General features: G+C 40.7%; 1 protein-coding gene across 7 annotated transcripts in view; it reads left to right on the top strand.

Moving 5' to 3' along the window:
- The window catches only part of LOC126267101 (sialic acid synthase), a 69,947-nt gene that overhangs the window by 7,799 nt on the left and 37,974 nt on the right, over positions 1 to 24,174 (top strand). Inside the window, exon 1 of one of the 7 annotated variants that reach the window (XM_049971986.1) lies at positions 126 to 403. The exons of 5 other annotated variants lie outside the window; for them this stretch is intronic. In XM_049971986.1, the coding sequence (XP_049827943.1) occupies positions 393 to 403 (11 nt within the window). In that variant the 5' untranslated portion in view covers positions 126 to 392. Of the gene's footprint in view, positions 1 to 125; positions 404 to 24,174 lie in introns of those variants that run through there. One more of the 7 variants, XM_049971990.1, reaches the window with a different exon arrangement.

The raw sequence follows: 24,174 nt of genomic DNA, 5'->3' as shown, positions 1-24,174 counted from the left end.
CATGGAGTACTTACTGAATGTGTTGTTGTTCAGTGTTCCTTTTTATTGACATAAATATCACTATTTCTGATGATATAATTGTCTAAGTTGATGATGTTGCTTAATTCACATGTTGCAAAGGAATCAGTGTCACTACTGGCACATGTTCACACCTTGAAAGAAATTGTAATGCATGCTGCCATCGATGCATTCATGCTGTCTTGTTGCTCGTTGTATCACACCATTGGGATTACTAGGGTCACATGTATAAGCATTGCATCACGTGATCTTTATTGTAACATGTATTGTGTACTGTATTGTCCTAGTGGGATCCATGCTTTAGGAATTGCTGGGGAGATCAGAAAGCAAACAAACTGACCCAGTAATGGACTGGAGTGGAAGATTTGATTAAAATGACATTGAGGTGAGTGGAGCACATAGCCTGCAAGTGGATGATTTTTGTGAAATTCAAGCTGCATGCATTAGTGTTTGTGCAAGAATCAGTATCAAGGGTGAGGAAAAACTTACAATTGGGTCCTTCTATTAACTACCATGTACACATGTGCAGCCAGGTGTAATTGAAAACTTTGGAGAAAACCTCATCTAGCTAGTACACATGCCTCCCATTCACATTTTCCTCATTGGAGGAAACTAATCATCCAACAATCAATCAATATAATTATTGATTAAGGTTGTGAGAGGGATACGATATTGGGTGAGACAATACTAAACAATTTCTGTGAAAACTACCTAGAACAGATGGTTCGGAAGCCCTCTCATGACGGAAATATATGAGATGTTATGGAAAAAAACAGTCCTGACTTATTTGAGGATTCCAACACAGAAACTGGTATCCATTACAACTGTGATTACTAAATACGAAGTGCAAGCAAAACAAGTTGATAGATATACATGTTCAGTAAATTAAAGATGTAGTTGTGTCATATCTCAATATGGAACACACAGCATTTATCTGTGGGCACCTGCTTGTGGAGGAGCTGTGGCTCTAGTTTAGGAAAATAGCTAACCAACAGTTAGATATGTACCCATTAAAACAGTATGATGGGACCCTCCATGATATTCAGTCTCTGTAAAGAAATTTTAAAGAAACAGCAACTACTGCACAATAAATGTATGATAAAGTACAGTGCCATAAATAGAGAGATGCTAAAAAGGGCAGTGTGGGAAGCCTTAAGTAATTAATTTGACAGAATCTCACTGAAAGATCTTTCACAAAACCAAAATAAATTCTGGTCAAAAAAGGCTGTCAGTGGCATGTAGTTTAGTGTCCATACTCTCATAGATGAATGAATGACAGGAATCGAAATTTAGGGTAACAAAGCAAAAGCAGAATTATTTAACTTTGTTTTCATATGTTCCTTTACAAAGGAAGATCTTGAGTACTTCTCCTGTTTAATTCTTACACTACTGCAATGCTGAGTATTATAGATATCAGTGTTAGTGGAATTCAGCAACAGCTAAAACTGCTAAAAGGGTCCAATGGATCCCTCTTAGGTTCTATACAGAATTTGCAGCTGAGTTAGTCCCTCTAATAACCATAATATACATTAAGATCAAAAACAAAGTGACGCACCATGAAGGAATTACCTGAATTGGGCTTAAATAGGAAGATGTGATGTAAATGTGCAAACAAACAATGATTACAGTTTCAGAAAATTGGAAGATTTTTTTTCAAAAGAAAGAGCTACACAGATTGAACACATCAATAATGCAATGGTCCATCCCTAGCCCTAATGTCAACAGTTATTTGGCTTGGCATTGATTGGTAGAGTTGTTGAATGTCGTCCTTTGGGATACTGTGCCAAATTCTCTTCAATCGGCTTGTTAGATCATCAAAAATCCCAAGATGATTGGAGGATCCTGCCCATAATGCTTGAAACATTCTCAATTAGTGATAGATCCTGCAACCTTGCTGTCCAATGAAAGGTTAGGCAAGCAAGAAGACATCAGTAGAAATTCTCACCGTGTGTGGGTGAGCATTATGGGACGTAGAATATTGTCATTGCGCCACTGTGCTGTAAGGGTGTCATGGATTGTACCAGAAAGGGTCCTGCTATGAGAAGAAATGGCACCCCAGACCATCACTCCTGGCTGTCAGACCATATGACAGGCAACAGTCAGCCTGGTATCCCACCACTGTCCAGGGCGTCTCCAGACACACCTTCAGTGGTCATTGGGACTGAATTTGAAATGGGGCTCATTACTGTAGACAATTCTACAATGTCAGTGAGACTCCTGACTCTCGACATTTCTGGAGGCAGCCCGGACAGTGGTGCATCATATGCCCTGAAAACCAGAAGTGATGGTTTAGGGTGCCATTTATTTTCTGGGGAGGTACCACTTTGGATATCATCCACAGCACCCTTACAGCACAGCAGTACATCAACAATATTCTTTGCCTTGTTTTGTTTCTCTTCATGGCAATTTAAGGAGATGGGACCTGGATAAACTGACTAAACCAGAGGTTGCATAGAGTTTCAGGGAGAGCATAAGGGAGCAATTGACAAGAATGGGGGAAAGAAATACAGTAGAAGAAAAATGGGTAGCTTTGCAAGATGAAGTAGTGAAGTAGGTTAAAGGACGAGGGCTAGTAGAAATCCTCAGGTAACAGAAGAAATATTGAATTTAATTGATGAAAGGAGAAAATATAAAAATGCAGTAATTGAAGCAGGCAAATAGGAGTACAAATGTCTCAAAAATGAGATCGGCAGGAAGTGCAAAATGGCTAAGCAGGGATGACTAGCGGACAAATGTAAGGATGTGGAGGCTGATCTCACTAGGGGTAAGATAGATACTGCCTACAGGAAAATTAAAGAGATCTTTGGAGAAAAGAGAGCCACTTGTATGAATATCTAGAGCTTAGATGGAAACCCAGTTCTAAGCAAAGAAGGGAAAGCAGAAAGGTGGGGAGTATATAGTGGGCCTATACAAGGGCAATGTACTTGAGGACAATATTATGGAAATGGAAGAGGATGTAGATGAAGATGAAATGGGAGATATGAAACTGCGTGAAGAGTTTGACAGAGCACTGAAAGACCTGAGTCGAAACAAGGCTCCGGGAGTAGACAACATTCCATTACAACTACTGACAGCCTTGGGAGAGCCAGTCCTGACAAAACTCTACCATCTGGTGAGCAAGATATATGAGACAGGTGAAATACCCTCAGACTTCAAGAAGACTATAATAATTCCGATCCCAAAGAAAGCAGGTGCTGACAGATGTGACAATTACCAAACAATCAGTTTAATAAGTCACAGATGCAAAATACTAACGCGTATTCTTTACAGACGAATGGAAAAACTGGTAGAAGCTGACCTCGGGGAAGATCAGTTTGGATTCCGTAGAAATACTGGAACACGTGAGGCAATACTGACCCTACAACTTATCTTAGAAGCTAGGTTAAGGAAAGGCAATCCTACGTTTCTAGCATTTGTAGACTTAGAGACAGCTTTTGACAATGTTGACTGGAATACTCTTTTTCAAATTCTGAAGGTGGCAGGGGTAAAATACAGGGAGCGAAAGGCTATTTACAATTTGTACAGAAACCAGAAGGCAGTTACAAGAGTTGGGGGACATGAAAGGGAAGCAGGGGTTGGGAAGGGAGTGAGACAGGGTTGCAGCCTCTCCCCGATGTTATTCAATCTGTATATTGAGCAAGCAGTGAGGGAAACAAAAGAAAAATTCGGAGTAGGAATTAAAATCCTTGGAGAAGAAATAAAAACTTTGAGGTTTGCCGATGACATTGTAATTCTGTCAGAGACAGCAAAGGACTTAAAAGAGCAGTTGAACGGAATGGATACTGTCTTCAAGGGAGGATATAAGATGAACATTAACAAAGGCAAAACAAGAATAATGGAATGTAGTCGAATTAAGTCGGGTGATGCTGAGGGAATTAGATTAGGAAATGAGACACCTAAAGTAGTAAAGGAGTTTTGCTATTTGGGGAGAAAAATAACTGATGATGGTCGAAGTAGAGAGGATATAAAATGTAGACTGGCAATGGCAAGGAAAGCCTTTGTGCAGAAGAGAAATTTGTTAACATCGAGTATAGATTTAAGTATCAGGAAGTCATTTCTGAAAGTATTTGTATGGAGTGAAACATGGATGATAAATAGTTTAGACAAGAAGAGAATAGAAGCTTTCAAAATGTGGTGCTACAGAAGAATGCTGAAGATTAAATGGGTAGATCAGTAACTAATGAGGAGGTATTGAATAGGATTGGGGAGGAGAGAAGTTTGTGGCACAACTTGACTAGAAGAAGGGATCGGTTGGTAGGACATGTTCTGAGGAACCAAGGGATCACAAATTTAGTATTGGAGGGCAGCGTGGAGGGTAAAAATTGTAGAGGGAGACCAAGAGATGAATACACCAAGCAGATTCAGAAGGATGTAGGTTGCAGTAGGTACTGGGAGATGAAGCAGCTTGCACAGGATAGAGTTGCATGGAGAGCTGCATCAAGCCAGTCTCCAGACTGAAGACCACAACATCAGCAAGATATTGCCAAACTGCACATGACAAGATTTTTTACTGATGTCTTTGTGCTTGCCAAACCCTACTTTGGCCAGCAAGATCCTAGGATCTCTCCCTAACTTAGAATGTTTCAAGCATTGTGGGCAGGGCCCTCCAGTCATCTTGGGATTTTGACGATCTGGCATGCCAATTGGAGAAAATTTGGCACAATATCCCTCAGGAAGAGGACATCCAACAACTCTATGAATCAATGCCAAGCCGAATAACTGCTTCGATAAGGTCCAGAGGTGAACTAGCGTGCTGTTGGCTTGCTCAATTTATGAAGCCATTTCATCTGAATAAATCATCCAAGTTTTCTGAAACTGTAATCATTTATTTGTCTGTACATGTGCGTCAACCTACCAATTTCTGTCCCATTCAGATAATTCCTCTGGTGTGCATTGTTTCTTTACCTTCCATTGTATATTGTAGATCCCACCGGGAGAGGGGTGGGGGTAGGTAGAACAGCATCAGGACTGATCCACCAAACAACCATCCAAATCAGGGACAGCCATCTATTTTAGAATCTTAGTACATATTTTAAGCTCAAACGTTACAGCATATCGTGAACAAAATGACTGAAAACTTCAGTCACATGAAACCAAACTAATTCTTTTCTCACATGATATCCTGAAAGCAATGGATCACGGCAATCAGGTTGATCCAATATTTCTTGATTTCTGGAAAACATTTAACTTGATACCACATTGCTGCATATGAATAAAATTATACTCATATTGTGTATCACATGAAATTTTTGACGGGATAATTTGTTTCTTACTGGGGGGTACGGGGGCATGATGGTGGGTCATTGACAGATGCAGAAGTAGTATCCTGTGTGCCCCAGGGATGTGTGTTGGGATGCTTGTTGTGCAGGTCATATATAAATGACCTGGCACACAATAGCAACCCCCAACCTCTGTCTTTTCCAAGATGATGCAGATATTCTAATGAAGTGCTATCCGAAAAAAGATGTTACATTCCATCCTGGATTTTCCATTGAAAGATGTACAAATATATTCAGAGCTAGATAAGAATTCAAAGTGATGCAAAGATTGGCAACTTATTCTAATCCTAGAGCAGACACACCACTTTTTATAACATGAGTGGGCATGTAGTGCATTTTTTACACATGTAAAGGGTAGTTGTCTTGATGTTACCAAGTTAAACATATACTGTATGAGCATAATCACAGTTTAATCTTGGTTTAATTAAGCAGCCTCTTTAGCTGCAGCAGTAATTGAGCAATAGGTATGGGCTTGCAATTGTAAAACAACAATTGAATGGTACAAATAATGTTGGGTACAAAACAATGTTGTTTGGGATTGGTGCACTTTATAAACAGGCACACCTGCTTGAGGGTTAAATGTTCAAAAATGTAAAGTTGTGCATTTTGTATAATGCAAAACTGTAATATCCTAATACCATGCCAGCTGAAGCCAGTCAACTTATAGAAATACCTGGGTGTAACACTTTGTAGTGGTATCAAATGGAATGATCACATGGGGTCACTCATAGATAAAGTAGGTGACAAGCTTTGGTTCATTGGTAGGATACTGGGAAATTGCAGTATGTCTACAAAGAAGAATACTTACTTCCTTTGGTTCAATCCTACTATTTGGTTATTCATTTTCTCTGAGTTGATCTGTAGGATTGCTTCCTTGTCAACAAATGGGATCTCTGTAGGACACTGATTATGATTAGTTACAATGTTTTCTCCAGACTTTCTTTTCATCACTCATTTCTGTTATTCACATATGATTCCTGCATATGGATTTGACTTCCATTCTTTCAAAATTTTACAGTAGTGTGGGGAGGCTAGTCCAATGTGGTGCACATTCCATGCACTGTGCAATCCTATTGTAAGCACCTCTTGTTTGATTAAATTGTATTAGGTGCCAAAATCCTAACACGGTATCCAGTCTCTGGGAGAGTCCTCAATTGGAGAGGGTTGTACCATGGCAGATGATCTGTAATGAAAAGATTCAAACTTCCTTACACTGCTGCTCACAAGACCCTCAGCAGTCTCACTCAGGAGAAAACACCATTTCAACGCAGGAAGTTATGACCCCATGACTTTTCCTTCCTTGTCCATGCTATAGGAGGAAAGCAGGCTCAAAAGAAACAATAAGAAATTACAGTGCTGTACTTAGTTTGTAGCCGAACAGATGATGAATTCTTTTTTACCAAAAAACAGAGTTTTTTGTTGTAATATTGAGTAAGAATTCAGGGAATTAACCACAACTAACAATCTATGAAGTGGGTCCATTCTGATTAAAATGGTGATGTTTACTTACCTCCTCATGAGAGCCTCAACATGCTCCAAGGTGCAATTTTCCATTTATCCAGATGAAGTGCAAACATGTATGAACAGGGTGCTCATTTTATCCCTTGTGTAGAACAGGGGGAAAAAGATAACAGTTGACATTGGTGCTTTATTTTAGCTTTCAGTGGAGACATATTACCTAAAAGATAAAAGTGTGGTTTGTTACTGTGATGTCAAGTCATATGTTTAAAGTACGTGTGATGTTTCTAATGAATGTGTTTTAGTCATATGTTCTCTTGCTGCACAAATGACTTCAAGTATGGAGACTCCAGAAGGCTGTTGCATAAGAAACTCTATCTATGAACTGCCAATATATATCTACTGTGAAGAGTAACATTCCTCTTGGAGTTTGAATTGCTGTATTTCAGAGAAAGAAAGATCAATACAGGAGTATAAAACCTTTGACCATCTTTCATATTTTAAAGCACAGAAAACATAGGAATACTTTTATCCAGTTCAGACAACTGTATGCATGTTGTTGTTGTGGTCTTCAGTCCTGAGACTGGTTTGATGCTGCTCTCCATGCTACTCTATCCTGTGCAAGCTTCTTCATCTCCCACTACCTACTGCAACCTACATCCTTCTGAATCTGCTTAGTATATTCATCTCTTGGTCTCCCTCTACGATTTTTAGCCTCTACGCTACCCTCCAATACTAAATTGGTGATCCCTTGATGCCTCAGAACATGTCGTACCAACGGATCCCTTCTTCTAGTCAAGTTGTGCCACAAACTTCTCTTCTCCCCAATCCTATTCAATACTTCCTCATTAGTTATGTGATCTACCCATCTAATCTTCAGCATTCTTCTGTAGCACCACATTTTGAAGCTTCTATTCTCTTCTTGTCTAAACTATTTATCGTCCACGTTTCACTTCCATACATGGCTACACTCCATACAAATACTTTCAGAAATGACTTCCTGACACTTAAATCTACACTCGATGTTAACAAATTTCTCTTCTTCAGAAACGCTTTCCTTGCCATTGCCATTCTACATTTTATATCCTCTCTACTTCGACCATCATCAGTTATTTTGCTCCCCAAATAGCAAAACTCATTTACTACTTTAAGTGTCTCATTTCCTAATCTAATTCCCTCAGCATCACCCGACTTAATTCGACTACATTCCATTATCCTCGTTTTGCTTTTGTTGATGTTCATCTTATATCCTCCTTTCAAGACACTGTCCATTCCATTCAACTGCTCTGCCAAGTCCTTTGCTGTCTCTGACAGAAGTACAATGTCATCGGTGAACCTCAAAGTTTTTATTTCTTCTCCATGGATTTTAATACCTACTCTGAATTTTTCTTTTGTTTCCTTTACTTCTTGCTCAATATACAGATTGAATAACATCAGGGAGAGGCTACAACCCTGTCTCACTCCCTTCCCAACCACTGCTTCCCTTTCATGTCCCTCAACTCTTATAACTGCCATCTGGTTTCTGTACAAATTGTAAATAGCTTTTCGCTCCCTGTATTTTACCCCTGCCACCTTTAGAATTTGAAAGAGAGTATTCCAGTTAAAATTGTCAAAACCTTTCTCTAAGTCTACAAATGCTAGAAACATAGGTTTGCCTTTCCTTAATCTTTCTTCTAAGATAAGTTGTAAGGTCAGTATTGCCTCACGTGTTCCAACATTTCTACGGAATCCAAACTGATCTTCCCCGAGGTCGGCTTCTACTAGTTTTTCCATTCGTCTGTAAAGAATTCATGTTAGTATTTTGCAGCTGTGGTTTATTAAAGTGATAGTACAGTAATTTTCACATCTGTCAACACCTGCTTTCTTTGGGATTGGAATTAATATATTCTTCTTGAAGTCTGAGGGTATTTTGCCTGTCTCATACATCTTGCTCACCAGATGGTGGAGTTTTGTCAGGACTGGATCTCCCAAGGCTGTCAGACGTTCTAAAGGAATGTTGTCTACTCCCGGGGCCATGTTTCGCCTCAGGTGTTTCAGTGCTCTGTCAAACTTCTTCACGCAGTATCGTATCTCCCATTTCATCTTCATCTACATCTACTGTATGCATACTTCACAAAAACAATGATTAATCCCCGTCTAGAGCATGGATAAAGACATCTAGATCTCACGCAGTGTTGGGGCCAGATGGTTGCCTCAATAGAATTCTTCGTGAGATGGCCATGGCACCCTACAGCTCTGCTCCTACAACACACACATCAGGGACCCAGTTCCCCACCACCTGCCAGGAAAGAGTCCTACTCTGTCAGCAACCCCCAGTTGAGGGTTATCTTCCTCTGACCCTGCTGACGAGCCTTGTTGTTATGCATCAATGACTAGCTGACAGTGCCATCTGCAATGGGCTGCAGAACAATTCGCTTGTCCTTCCAGATATATATCCCAATACCTCCACAGTCAGAGACAAAACATTGCAAGGAGAATGAAGATAAAATAAAAAAAGAAGACAAGGAAAAAACCTTAGATTAAGGTGAATACAGCAGACCCCCCTACCCCTCCCCTCCCCTCCCTTGCTCCTTCACTGCTTAGCATTGAAATGATTACTGTTTATGTCTTTCCTACTTAATAGGTCATGAAAGCAGAAGCTTAAATGTGGCCCAACTATTTCCAACATCCACTGCGTACACTTGGAGCCATCATGTAGTGGAACTGTAACAGTTATTTTCACCACCTAGTGGAACTCAAGACAGCTACTGTCATTTTATACAGCAATATGTATCACCCTCAAGAAAAATGATTTGTTGAAACATAGGCACCTATCCTAAGTAATCAACATGTCTTTCAGAAATAGAGCTGGTACTGAATGAGCATCGTGTGGCGTCTGTATGTTGGTATTTGTAGATGGTTTTAATAATCACATACCACTCAGTACACCCTAAGAGGCTGTGGCTCTTTCTGGATTTTACCTTCTGTAATAACTGTTTCCCTTCACATACAGAACACATATAATATGTTTAGCAACTGAGCTCTCAATCTTTAGCTCTATTCTCCTTCCCTCGATTCAAAGGAGGATGCATGATGATCTCTTTGAGAGTGATCATTTCTTGAATGTCATGTTCTTCTAACACTGTTAACCATCCAAGTGCCCTTACAGGGGACCCACAAGAAAGCTAAGTGACATGCTTTCAACACTTCTACACCAACCAGTCTTACTCCTCAAGGAATGTTGATGATTATTTACTGTTGGATACATAACAGTAATAACAACAGTGGGCACTTGAATGACATAGGTGTAACCCTTCAGTGGAAAACTTTTTACTTTTAAAATGTTATGTGTGTGGCTATGCTGTTACATAAACCACCAGAAGAAGGAATGATGGGAACAATCTGTCACTACCATGGGGATCCACACTTCTTTGTCACAGGTATGAGCCAGTCATATCAGTGGCCATCAGCTAATAAAACCAGTGCTGCTGGTATTGTTCATACTGACACTATTGTTATTGCAGAACACTTTGCAGCACACTTTGCTCATGCATCTGTGTCTGACAATAATCCTTCCATTTTTTGTCTTCACAAAAGGTTAATAAAGAGCCTGTCCTTCACTGCACAGAGTCTGGAAGCGTACAATGATCTTTCAGTGAAGGGAATGAATGGTACTTGGACATGATAGAATCCACCAATCAGATGCTACAGCACCTATCAATGGATTACTGACTTGCAATCTTCAGTCATATCTGGAGTGAGTTCTCAAATCAATGGAGGGAAAGCACAATTGTCCTAGTCGAGAAAGTGGATAAAAACTCATATGAGATGGACAGCTATAGCCCATCAGCCTTATATGCTGCATAAGTTTCTCATAAAAATGGTGAATTGGTGGCTGTATTGGTCCCTTGAGGTGTCTTTTGTCCAACTCCCAGTGTAGATGTTGGGAGGGCCAGTGAACAACTGATCATTTAATTTGCCTAAAGTGTGCCGTAAGGATGGGTTTTGCCTATTGCCAACATCTCATTGTTGTCTTATATCATTTCAGAAAGGCTTATGACACTTCATTCCCTTACGGCACTGCATGAATGGGCTTTAGGGGCCTAGTCTCGAGTCTTCAATTTTTTGTGTTTGCTTAGGTGCATCTACAGTTCCCCTCATGCTCAAGTGAACAGAGTTCCTCAGGGGTTTATAGTAATTGTGGCCCTTTTTCTTATGGGGATTAATGAGCTTGCAGAGATTTTAGGGCCTGCTGTCTCGCCATCCATAACTGTCTGGCATTTTCAATTTACTACAGCTCTTCAATGTTGGCTCAAAGATCAATGATCACACCAGGTATGCCTTCATGCGTTTCAGAGATTGCAAACTGCACTCTCTACCATAAGTACGTAGAGTTTTTTTACAATAGAATTAATGGCCATTATTCAAGTCTTCCCTTCACCCCCCCCCCCTCTTTCTCCAAAAATATTTGCTCTGACCGTGTGAGAATCTGTAGTGGTACCCTCAGAATCACTAGTTTTAAATCATACACAATCTTCTTACTGAACTCGGCAGTACTGCGAGTTTGACTGAATTCCTCTGCATTCAAAAGTCACATTGGTATTCTGGGGATCAACCGTACTGATCAACAGGCAAAGACAGCTACCAAGATGGAAATCTTGGAGTGGAGATATTGGCATTCAACTTGTGGTCAACACTGTATCATTGGCTGTTGGAAACTTGGAACAGGAAATGGTACATTGAAGCCACTACATACAAATTATGAGCAATAAAAGGGACCACTGGCTCATGGCAATCTCCAGTTCATCATTTTTAAAGAGAATCCACTATACTTTGTTGGCTTTTATCAGCTGCACCTAGCTGAATCATTGCCACATCCTCACGCAAGAGGGCTTATCCCATTGTCATTGTGATGCATCTCTGTCAGTGGCCCACATTATTTTAGTGCCCCAATTTCACTGCTTTGCAGCAAAAACTGATGCTTGAGGGATCATTGCCTTTGCTGTTATTAAGTAACAACATCCACATGGAAGATCTACATTTATTTAACTTCATTTGAAGTTTGTCACTGTCATTTGGCACCTCTTTTTACAATTCTGTGATGTGAGATCAAGGCCAGAATTCTACGGTGACTGGGGGACTGCTGGTTAGGTGTGAAAGTTGACCTCCCACCAGAGGGCTGGTCCCAGGTTATCTCTGGCTCACAATAACGGTAAATATTAAGACAAAATGCCTGAAAGCTTATGAGCCCTTGAAAAGATTGTGAGAGAATGGCGCACGGAACGACCAGTTTGGGTATTTAGACTGGTGTCTACCTGGACTGTAAGAACGAAGAACTGATTGTAGATTGCCTGACTTTTGCAAATGAAATGGCACTGATTGCTGATTCTCTTGAAATGGCAAAATGAAGGTAAACTGCCTCAGAAATCAGGTAGCCAAAGGGTGTCTTCAAGTGTCACTGGAAAAAAACAGAGTTCTTCACCAACATCAAAGAGATGTTGCTAGACCAGGGAAACTCCAAAAGGACTGAGAAATTTAAGTATCAGATTGAACCCAACTTATCAGATAAGTCATTTCATTTTCCATGAAAGTCAACAAGTTAGAACTAGCCTACCGACTGACTATGAACAACTACAACAAAAAATGCCTGTCACACAACCTGAAACTTAAGAAGTACACATTAGTCATAAGACCAGAAGCCCTGTATGCCATGGAATGTCTTTCCATGGACCGGAGAGGTTCTGATGGAGAAATTGGAAGTCAGTGAGAGGAGAATCCTCAGGAAGATCCTAGAGCCAGTAGAAGAAGCTGGGGAATTCAGAAGGTGACATAACTCAGAGCTCTATGAACATATCGAGAGGCTCTCTGACTGTACAGGAAAAAGAAGGGTAGCTTTTTATAGCCATGTTGCAAGATTGCCTCCAAACTGTCTGTTCACCTTCTGGCAAAACAAGAAGGTTCGCTCCACTTGGCTGACAGAAATTGAAAAGGACATTAAAGAAATGGGAATAACTGATCTCCAGAACAGACAGTCTGTGAGACAAACTCTGAAGGAAGTCGGAGGATTTCAGGAAAAGCCCCGAAGGAAAGGTACCCCCTTGACATAAAGAAAGAAAGGAGTTACATCGGCAGAGGATGCAACAGTACTGGGCAAAGATCAAAACCCAACAGTTAAACAAGCATGGTCCAAAGTAGACCCATTTGAAAGAAGAAGAGGAAAGCTTATGGTGTCAGTATTTTGTTTCTTAATCTGTTTTGCAATCCTAGGACAAGCACTTAGCCAGAAACGCTGCTTCAGAGCTTGCATGATTTATGTGACTCCCAACAATTCAGTTGCCCATAGCACTGCATCCCCTTGAATATATGAAGCTGCAAGCATACCTCTAAACAGTGGAAAGCTTAGTGTACCTCTTAAATACTGTGAAATATTGGTTGTGGCTTACATGTTCATCATGAACACACCACAACACAATGAAACCTGATTCATGCACACCAGTTGAATTTTCAATTGATTCTGTGGACTAATTGTGTCCTACTTTTTCTCCTTGCAGTTTTTAAATAGTTTAACCTCCACACTCACTTTTGTATACAGTGACACAGTCATAAGACTCAGAAAATTCTTGTTTTAAATTAAGTACTATCTCCCCTAGATCTGTGAATTTCTCTTAGTCTTTTCTGCCTCAGATATTACTTTGTTCACACAAACATAATCTCCTCTTCGAAGTTTTCTCTGTGATCTTCAGCTTACTTCTTATTACACTACTGGTCAAAAGTTTTTTTGATCACTTCTGATAAAAACTATACACTTTGTTTCAATGTACAAACACATTGTCCAAACTAAACAGACCAACAAAATAAATATTTTCTCAATTGCTAGGTGCAGCACAATATTATTACGATTTTAGCCTCTTCAAAGTATCCACCCTTCACCTTCAGATTTTCTATGTTTTTGGAGGTATCACAGCCCAACACATCTGTAAATTGTTCCCTAGATCTTTGAAGATCTCAGTTTTCTCACCTCTCTGTCAAGTTCATCCTAAAAGATTTCAATAGGATTTACATCAGGTGACTGACTTTCCCAAATCATCATATTCTTCAGTTCATCACATTTGTCATTTCCACTGACAGATCCTCTGCACAATTTAGAAGCATGTTTGCGATTATTGTCTTGCTGCAGAAAAAATCAACAACCAATAAGTCTGGTTGATGATGGACTGACATTGTTGATCAGTATCCTGCGATATCCTTCCACCTTTAATGTTCCATGTATTCTCACTACTTACTGACTTCATCACCAAAAACCATCCCCACACCATGACTGGCCCTCCACTGTGCTTCACTGTTGGCATCACACAGTGACTCTTCATACGTTCATCATGAAGTCAATGAAAAATCATTCAACAATGGCTTCCGAATACTGGTGACTTACAAGACGAAGGCCTCAGACATGGCCAACTGATTTGGCTCAAATTTGGCAGTTCACTTGCTTACAACCTAAAATGTAGGTCTCTAAGATATTTTGGCTCAACACCCTCCCGTTTTTGAGAAAATCACCCATAACGGTTATGACAAGCAATTGACTCAAAATTGGCGGGATCGATAGATAGTTGTAAATAGAGCATTTTTTATCATCAGATATGAGATCCACAAATGCGTACTTTTCCAGAAATCGAGGAAAGAAACTTTTACAACTGCCACTTATGTTCCCACATGGGAAACACTTTTCAACGATAGTGCAACGGCCAAGGTAACTAGCTGGGATGCAGAGAACCCGGGTTCGAATCTCAAGGGAATCTAGCGGATGTTATTCTTCTCTTTTGTATTTTTCCATATCTCTATTGATAGGGATAGGAGGGTCAATAAGGTAAGTAAATCAATAAGGAATGATAAAAAGGTAGGCAAATAAATTTCTCAAACTTCTTGCAATAGTAATCAACTAAAATGTTACTCCTGGTCACTTTACAATGGCTCTTCCAGTCACTGTTACATGTCCTCACTTTTCTTCGAACAACTAGATGGATGGTACTTGTCATATAAACATTTGAAACAAATATACTCATGGCACCAAGAACATCTAATGAATGCAATCTTTTGACAGTTACACAGTTTCTTCCAAAGAGTTGGCAGAAAATAAACTTAGTTTACATTTTAAAATATGGCTTTTTTGGGAATTAATTTTGATGCGTACCATGCATAGAATATCATTGCATGAAAAATCAGTGCTGAAAGTTGGTTACAAATTATGCTGTGAATAGTTATTGCATCTGTGTGGCTGTGAAATTTCCGCTGGGTTTCCAGAAGCACACTGCAATTCTGAAGCCTCAAAATAAAGTTTTTAACCTGGTGATAGAAATAAACATCACACGGCTGGTACACCAGTGTGCAGTTTGTTGGTATTACTTTAACCGTGCATATCGGTTGACCTTCGTCATCTACAAACATGGTGTCATATATCAGAGTATTAGTTTGTCCACCCCAGGAATCCACTATTAGACAAAACTTGTTATCAGCAACATATGATTTTAAAACATTGTCAAGAAATGTTCTGTAAATCATTGTCAAGAAATGTTCTGTAAATCACATTTGTCAATTTCCCGGATTTGGAGCAAGTAATGTAAACATTTTTCAAGAGTCGGCTAAACGACTGGCCTCTTCTACAACCCGAGGAACAAATGTAACATTTGTTTCTTGTAAACACAGGAAAACCTTAGGCATCACTTTTCCAGAGGCTGTGATGGCATGCTGCGCCATGTACAAATGTGTTAGTTTTTTTTTACTACCAATTGTGACAAGGGTTTGTTTTTTCTCCCTTATGCCATAACATGCATTGAATGTTTACCCGATACTCGCATCCTGTTTGGTCAGTGTTGATCATGTAATCACGATTAAAACCAGTCATAAGTGAACCCATTTGCGTGCTGAAAAGAGCTGCCACTATTTGTATATCTTATATATTTTCTACCTCCTTGTGGGAGACGTACTTAGTGACATACTGTTGACAAATATTATATTCCAATTTGAAATTCCTTGCCCAAGATAATGATACAGCAAACGTAAAATCCTTGTTGGTTGTATATTGAAGCACTGCACCTGCAACCCACTCATGGAGTATTCTCATTGTTATATTCTCATCACAATGATGAGATTCAACAAATTGGTCGTACATCCACTTATTTATCGCCTGGTATTTGTTGTATCTTGTCCCTCCTTTAACAATATAATTTTCCCACAATTTTAGGTCCTTCTTCCTTTTCAGGGCTATTGTTACTCCATTCTTTTGCAGTGTTTGTAGTTTCCAATTTGGATGATTTGTGGCTAGCACTACCGCCTTTACTTTTACTTCAAGGGATATAGTGCCATAGTTCAATCGTATAGTAATCAGTTTGTAATGCTCATCGGGGACAGACGAAGCACAAATTGCCTGCAACATGAGCATTTCCAAAGTGTTATGAGCATTTTCTGATTCACTAAGTTGTGATATCTTCCACTGAATCACCTTCTGCTTCACCTTCATGGTATAGTTCTTCAGAATCAACAAAAGTCATTTGATTCATCAGCTCCAAAAATTACTCAACGGTAGCTGCTCCTATCAATCTGGAATGCTGAAAAGCAGAACTATCTATTTCTGGTAGTGCATTGATAATACATTTGTCTTGCAACACATTTGCAAACCAAAACATAGCACCGGTAGCTCCCCAACTATATATTTCAGAGCTGGTCGAAGGGTGTACATCCTCCATTATTCAGTTTATGCAACTGAAACATATGACACACCAAAAATAATGAGTTATTACATCATAAACAGAAAAGCTAATTACTACAAACTACACAGTGTACAAGTCATATATTGCTTACAGAAGATCACTGTATTCTTTCACAAAACTTTTTTTATTTGGTGGATCAACAATGAAAACTAATTACATGTATCCTTGAGGTTCATGGCAGCTTAATGACGGAAAAAAACTCTTTCTGATGAACTTCTTTAAGGTTCATGCTGGACACCCTCTCTCTTCGAGGTTCACAACCATGGTATGATGGACAGGAAACTGGGACAACATAAATCTCCCCGCATGCATTCTGTCCCATGCCTCACTGTAACTGTAATTGTACACTCCTGGAAATGGAAAAAAGAACACATTGACACCGGTGTGTCAGACCCACCATACTTGCTCCGGACACTGCGAGAGGGCTGTACAAGCAATGATCACACGCACGGCACAGCGGACACACCAGGAACCGCGGTGTTGGCCGTCGAATGGCGCTAGCTGCGCAGCATTTGTGCACCGCCGCTGTCAGTGTCAGCCAGTTTGCTGTGGCATACGGAGCTCCATCGCAGCCTTTAACACTGGTAGCATGCCGCGACAGCGTGGACGTGAACCGTGTGTGCAGTTGACGGACTTTGAGCGAGGGCGTATAGTGGGCATGCGGGAGGCCGGGTGGACGTACCGCCGAATTGCTCAACACGTGGGGCATGAGGTCTCCACAGTACATCGATGTTGTCGCTAGTGGTCGGCGGAAGGTGCACGTGCCCGTCGATCTGGGACCGGACCACAGCGAAGCACGGATGCACGCCAAGACCGTAGGATCCTACGCAGTGCCGTAGGGGACCGCACCGCCACTTCCCAGCAAATTAGGGACACTGTTGCTCCTGGGGTATCGGCGAGGACCATTCGCAACCGTCTCCATGAAGCTGGGCTATGGTCCCGCACACCGTTAGGCCGTCTTCCGCTCACGCTCCAACATCGTGCAGCCCGCCTCCAGTGGTGTCGCGACAGGCATGAATGGAGGGACGAATGGAGACGTGTCGTCTTCAGCGATGAGAGTTGCTTCTGCCTTGGTGCCAATGATGGTCGTATGCGTGTTTGGCGCCGTGCAGTTGAGCGCCACAATCAGGACTGCATACGACCGAGGCACACAGGGCCAACACCCGGCATCATGGTGTGGGGAGCGATCTCCTACACTGGCCGTACACCTCTGGTAATTGTCGTGGGGACACTGAATAGTGCACGGTACATCCAAACCGTCATCGAACCCATTGTTCTACCATTCCTAGACCGGCAAGGGAACTTGCTGTTCCAACAGGACAATGCACGTCCGCATGTATCCCGTGCCACCCATCGTGCTCTAGAAGGTGTAAGTCAACTACCCTGGCCAGCAAGATCTCCGGATCTGTCCCCCATTGAGCATGTTTGGGACTGGATGAAGCGTCGTCTCACGCGGTCTGCATGTCCAGCACGAACGCTGATCCAACTGAGGCGCCAGGTGGAAATGGCATGGCAAGCCGTTCCACAGGACTACATCCAGCTCTACGATCGTCTCCATGGGAGAATAGCAGCCTGCATTGCTGCGAAAGGTGGATATACATTGTACTAGTGCCGACATTGTGCATGCTCTGTTGCCTGTGTCTATGTGCCTGTGGTTCTGTCAGTGTGATCATGTGATGTATCTGACCCCAGGAATGTGTCAATAAAGTTTCCCCTTCCTGGGACAATGAATTCACGGTGTTCTTATTTCAATTTCCAGGAGTGTAATTGAATTTTTATTTATCCTGTAGATCATACATTGTGTGCAGAGAAGCACATGATGATGTAGGACAGGTCAAAAATGAAGATAGATGATACAAGGTTAAAATGATTATGACAGTGATCTTATAATGGATACAAGTGTTCATATAATAATACATGTGTAATGCCAAGAAACAGGAAAGTGTATACATTTGATATCTTGTAAAAAAAATCAGAATCACACACTATTTCTAAATAAGTTCAAATTATTAAGGGAAAGAAATATATAAGCAAATAACATAGAAATTAAAAACCATATACATTTAAAAATCCATTACTAAAGGAAAACAGTAAAGATGTCTCACTTCTGTATTTAGGTGTTTGGGTTTACATACAAAGTACAGAACATGGACAGAACAAATTTTTATGTTTCAGGATATTCATCTACAGAGTGTTACAAAAAGGTGTGGCCAAACTTTCAGGAAACATTCTTCACACACAAACAAAGAAAATATGTTATGTGGACATGTGTCCGAAGACACTTACTTTCCATGTTAGAGCTCATTTTATTACTTCTCTTCAAATCACATTAATCATGGAATGGAAACACACAGCAACAGAATGTATCAGTGTGACTTCGAACACTTTGTTACAGGAAATGCACAAAATGTCCTCCGTTAGCGAGGATACATGCATCCACCCTCTGTCGCATGGAATCCCTGATACGCTGATGCAGCCCTGGAGAATGGCGTATTGTATCACAGCCGTCCACAATATGAGCACGAAGAGTCTCTACATTTGGTACCGGGATTGCGTAGACAAGAGTTTTCAAATGCCCCCATAAATGAAAGTCGAGAGGGTTGAGGTCAGGAGAGCGTGGAGGCCATGGAATTGGTCCGCCTCTACCAATCCATTGATCACCGAATCTGTTGTTGAGAAGTGTACGAACACTTCGACTGAAATGTGCAGGAGCTCCATCGCGCATGAACCACATGTTGTGTCGTACTTGTTCTACCAGCACAGGTAGAGTATCCCATATGAAATCATGATAACGTGCTCCATTGAGCATAGGTGGACGAAACTAAAATGAGCTCTAACATGGAAACTAAGCGTTTCCGGACACATGTCCACGTAACATCTTTTCTTTATTTGTGTGTGACGAATGTTTCCTGAAAGTTTGGCCGTACCTTTTTGTAACACCCTGTATACTGTAAACAAGCGTTGTGCACTTGGCTATCTGTGGTCGCTCGTGAGAAATTCGCAACACTCTTATTTGGTGTTGTTTTCATGTGACAAGGCCTAAAAGTTTAATTCTTTACTAATTCACATCATTTGGGAAATTAGTTTGCCTACCTTATTACTATTATTATTCCATGTTGAGTTGCATACCTTATTAACCCTCCTATCCCTACAAATTCTGATATGAAAAACTGCAATTTATAAAAATGAAAACCATATAGTTTCCTCGAGATTTGAACTGGGTTCTCCTCTTCCCAGCCAGTTACCTTGGCCATTGCACTGTTGGTGCTCTTGGTGAAAAGAGTTTACCGTGTGGGTACATAAGTGGAAGTTGTAAATGTTTCTTTCCACAGTTTCTGGAAAAGTATGCATTTGTGGGCCCCATGTTGATGATAAAAAATGCTCTATTTACAATTATTTATTGATCCTGCCAATTTTGAGTCGATTGCTCATCATAACCTTTAGGGGTGATATTCACAAAAATGGAGGGGGTGGGGGGGAGTGTTGTGTTGAGCCAAAATATCTTAGAGTCCTTCGTTTTAGGTTGTACACAAGCGACCTGCCAAATTTGAGCTGAATCGGTTGGTCACATCCGAGGCCTTCCCCTTTTTAGATTCACTTGCGAATAACAGCTTGGACCATTGCTGCATACTCCAGTTTTTATGTTGCTGTGTCCATTGCAATCTTTTCAGCTTATGTTGTTTGCATCATAGGGGTTTTTGGCTGCTATGCACCCCATTACACCTTGTTCACAGAGATGGCATTGCACTGTTGAGACAAAGATTGGAGCTGCTCATGTATGTTCACTTCCTGTCGAATTTCCGATGCAGCATGAGTCCTCTGGATATTTACTCTATACATGTATGAACTGATCTTCCCTGTATGATGATACTTGAGGTCTATCGCGAAACACTTGCATTGGCACCAGTTTAAGAAAACTGCTGCAATGTACACACCACTGTAGATTATGACAGAATAGTCTTCCTGATGCTGAGCTACAATTGCAGAACTTTCTTCAGTTTTAGTCTCCTGCTTCCATGCTATTGGGTGGTAATATGGTATGAACCTGACCAGGTATACAAACACACTTCTAGATCCACAGAATGGACTGTAAACGAATGTGAACTGATTGCTACACAGACAGCTGAAGTACTAAGGTCTATTCAGATGGCGCCATCTTAGGTAAGGGCACATCAGTATTGTTGTGGATACTCATCGGTGCCCCTCTATATGAACAACCAGTCAAATATATAATGGAGGTGCTTAGTCTTTTCATGTTTGTATTTCTTTTATCTTTTATTATCAGATTGAAGATATGATAGAATATTCAAAATAAAATTCTTGTTTTAACTGCAAATCCATATTTCTGATAGGTAATCTGAAACTTTTGATCCCTAATCTAGGTGTACAGTGGTCTGTATTGTCATGTAATCATCACTTAATATGTGCATATGATTTGCATTTGTTTCCACTGCATTCAGTTTGTACACCCTGAATGTGCTCACAAAGTTGAATAAGCATCTCATAATCTGTAATTACAACATGGTTTATTGAACTGATTTCCAGTTCATTTCTTGTGTAGCTTAATAAGCACACCTTTTATTTCTAATGCACAGAGCCATCCAGTGTTTTTCAATTCAAGTTTTCATCTCTGATCAGCCTTGTTCAGGTTCATGTAACCTTTTACTTTTCTAATTTTCCTCTTATTAATCAAATATTTTGATTAACTTCAGGAAGATGGACTTGATTAAGTCAAGTAAGAGTTCTTTTCTAGCCAGTATGAACATTTAGAACTTATACCAATAAATCTCAATAAAGCTCTACTAACGGCTGGCCCCATTCTCAACAGTACCGTGAAACATAGGAAACGCTGTATCTTTGCTTTTAGGTGGGGCTGTCAAATTCTTGTCTACCGTGCCGCATAATCAAGCCAAGTGGCTGGACCATAGTATTTACAGCATATTTTCCTATAGTACCTGTAATGACTTCACCATACTGTGCCATTCTGACTTTAATCTTCAGCCTTTGTTGACTAAGCAAATCCTGTCCTAGTATCGGTTCTAACTCATTTGTGAACACGAACTTCCACTTGGATTTTCTGCTGAAATGGAGGTGCAGTTCCACCTTGCAAGTACCATATGCTGTTAAAGGCAAATCATTGGTTGCTGTAAGGTGGATAGGTACAGCTACTGATGCATTCTCATCCTTGCCAACTGGTATAATGCTTACATCAGAACCTGAGTCAGTCAGCTAGCAACAGCTTGCTTTTTTGTCCTCTACACATAACAGACACAATAACATGAGCAAGCGTGATTGGCTCAATGCTTGTGTTATTGAGCTGTAATTAATTACTGGGCCAGTGTTGGACACTTGTAACTTAGAGCTCTTTCAGAATTTCGTGGTCCGCAGTGCCTACTACAGGCCACTGAAGACATTTGGATAAGCATGTGGGGACCTTCATCTGGTTGCCCAGTTACCAAAATGCCGGTGATTCCAGCACACAGTTGTGTTGCTTCATTTGTACCATCTGTGTTTCTGGTTGCTTCTTCTGGATTGATGCATACCTATCCCCTCCATTATGTCTGGTCCAGGTCCACTTGCCAGTCAACAATACCAACAACTGCTTATGCAGTGTACCTTCTTGGCATTTAAATTTCTAAGATTTTCACTAACATTTATTTGCTGCTCCTTCTGAATCGCAGCTGCCTTCCTAAAGCTGACATCATTGTCAACCTGCATCGCTACCAAAGTGCTTCCTTGATCTATCATCAGGTACACTTTGTCTGCTATTGCAAGTGCAGAATTTGTGTTGTTTCTCTTGCACACTTCCATGGCTGTTTTTACTGGTAATGGCAGTTACCTCAATGATACACAGTATAGTGTCACATTAGATATTGTCCCTTCTCCAACAATGCTGCTTAAGTGATGCCAAAACTCTGACGGCATTCTGTCTCTAATATGTTCACTCCATAACATCTGCTGCACATGTCCACCAATTTGCACATTTGGCTGACTAGAATTCCCCTCAAATCGAGATACTGTTGCTCTGAGGGTGACTTCAATATACTATTTAAGGTCACTACCAGGGCATCTTAACTGCTGACTGCTACAGCAAACTTCATGAATGCCAAATTCAACATTACAACCAACAGCTCTGGTTTGTCTGTCAGAAACTGATGACTCGGCACTTTCATTTGCGTGTGAGAAACTTTGTTAGACTTGTTGACTAAACTGTTTGTCTTATTTTCAGATCATCTCACCATTTGTGGGGATATTTCTGTATGGTTTCATGTTCTCGTTTGAGCTTGAAGGTTGTTTATTAGCCTTTGCAGATCTTCTTGCAGCTTTAGCAACTCCATTAATGTCTGAACCCATTTTAAGTTTTGACATGACACCACAGTATTGCTTTGTGCATGTTCTTGGGTCTCTACACTGTTCAGTATTCCAGGGGACACCAGTTTGTGGTTGCTTACCAATAGTTGATACTATTAGTTCAGTGAGTCATCTACATCTACATCTACATCTACATGACTACTCTGCAATTCACATTTAAGTGCTTGGCAAAGGGTTCATCGAACCACAATCATACTATCTCTCTACCATTCCACTCCCGAACAGCGTGCCGGAAAAACGAACACCTAAACCTTTCTGTTTGAGCTCTGATTTCTCATATTTTATTTTGACAAAAATTCCTACCTATGTAGGTTGGGCTCAACAAAATATTTTCACAATCAGAAGAGAAAGATGGTGACTGAAATTTCGTAAATAGATCTCACTGCAACGAAAAACGTCTTTGCTTTAATGACTTCCATCCCAACTCGCGTATCATATCTGCCACACTCTCTCCCCTATTACGTGATAATACAAAACGAGCTGTCCTTTTTGCACCCTTTCGATGTCCTCCGTCAATCCCACCTGGTAAGGATCGTACAGCGCGCAGCAATATTCTAACAGAGGATGAACGAGTGTAGTGTAAGCTGTCTCTTTAGTGAACTTGTTGCATCTTCTAAGTGTCCTGCCAATGAAACGCAACCTTTGGCTCGCCTTCCCCACAGTATTATCTATGTGGTCTTTCCAACTGAAGTTGTTCGTAATTTTTACACCCAGGTACTTAGTTGAATTGACAGCCTTGAGAATCGTACTATTTATCGAGTAATCGAATTCCAACGAATTTCTTTTGGAACTCATGTGGATCACCTCACACTTTTCGTTATTTAGCATCAACTGCCACCTGCCACACCATACAGCAATCTTTTCTAAATCACTTTGCAACTGATACTGGTCTTCGGATGACCTTACTAGATGGTAAAATTACAGCATCATCTGCGTACAACCTAAGAGAACTGCTCAGATTGTCACCTAGTCATTTATATAGATCAGGAACAGCAGAGGTCCCAGGACACTTCCCTGGGGAAGACCTGATATCACTTCAGTTTTACTCGATGATTTGTCATCTATTACTACAAACTGCGGCCTTCCTGACAGGAAATCACGAACCCAGTTGCACAACTGAGATGATACCCCATAGGCCTGCAGCTTGATTGGAAGTCACTTGTGAGGAACGGTGTCAAAAGCTTTCCAGAAATCTAGAAATATGGAGTCAACTTGAGAGCCCCTGTCGATAGCGGCCATTATTTCGTGCGAATAAAGAGCTAGCTGCGTTGCACAAGAACGATGTTTTCTGAAACCATGCTGAT

The sequence above is a fragment of the Schistocerca gregaria genome, chromosome 4 (genome assembly GCF_023897955.1).
Source record: "Schistocerca gregaria isolate iqSchGreg1 chromosome 4, iqSchGreg1.2, whole genome shotgun sequence".
Lineage (NCBI taxonomy): Eukaryota > Metazoa > Arthropoda > Insecta > Orthoptera > Acrididae > Schistocerca > Schistocerca gregaria.
Note: the sequence above shows the minus strand (reverse complement) of the source record. Positions and strands in the feature narration are given on the sequence as shown.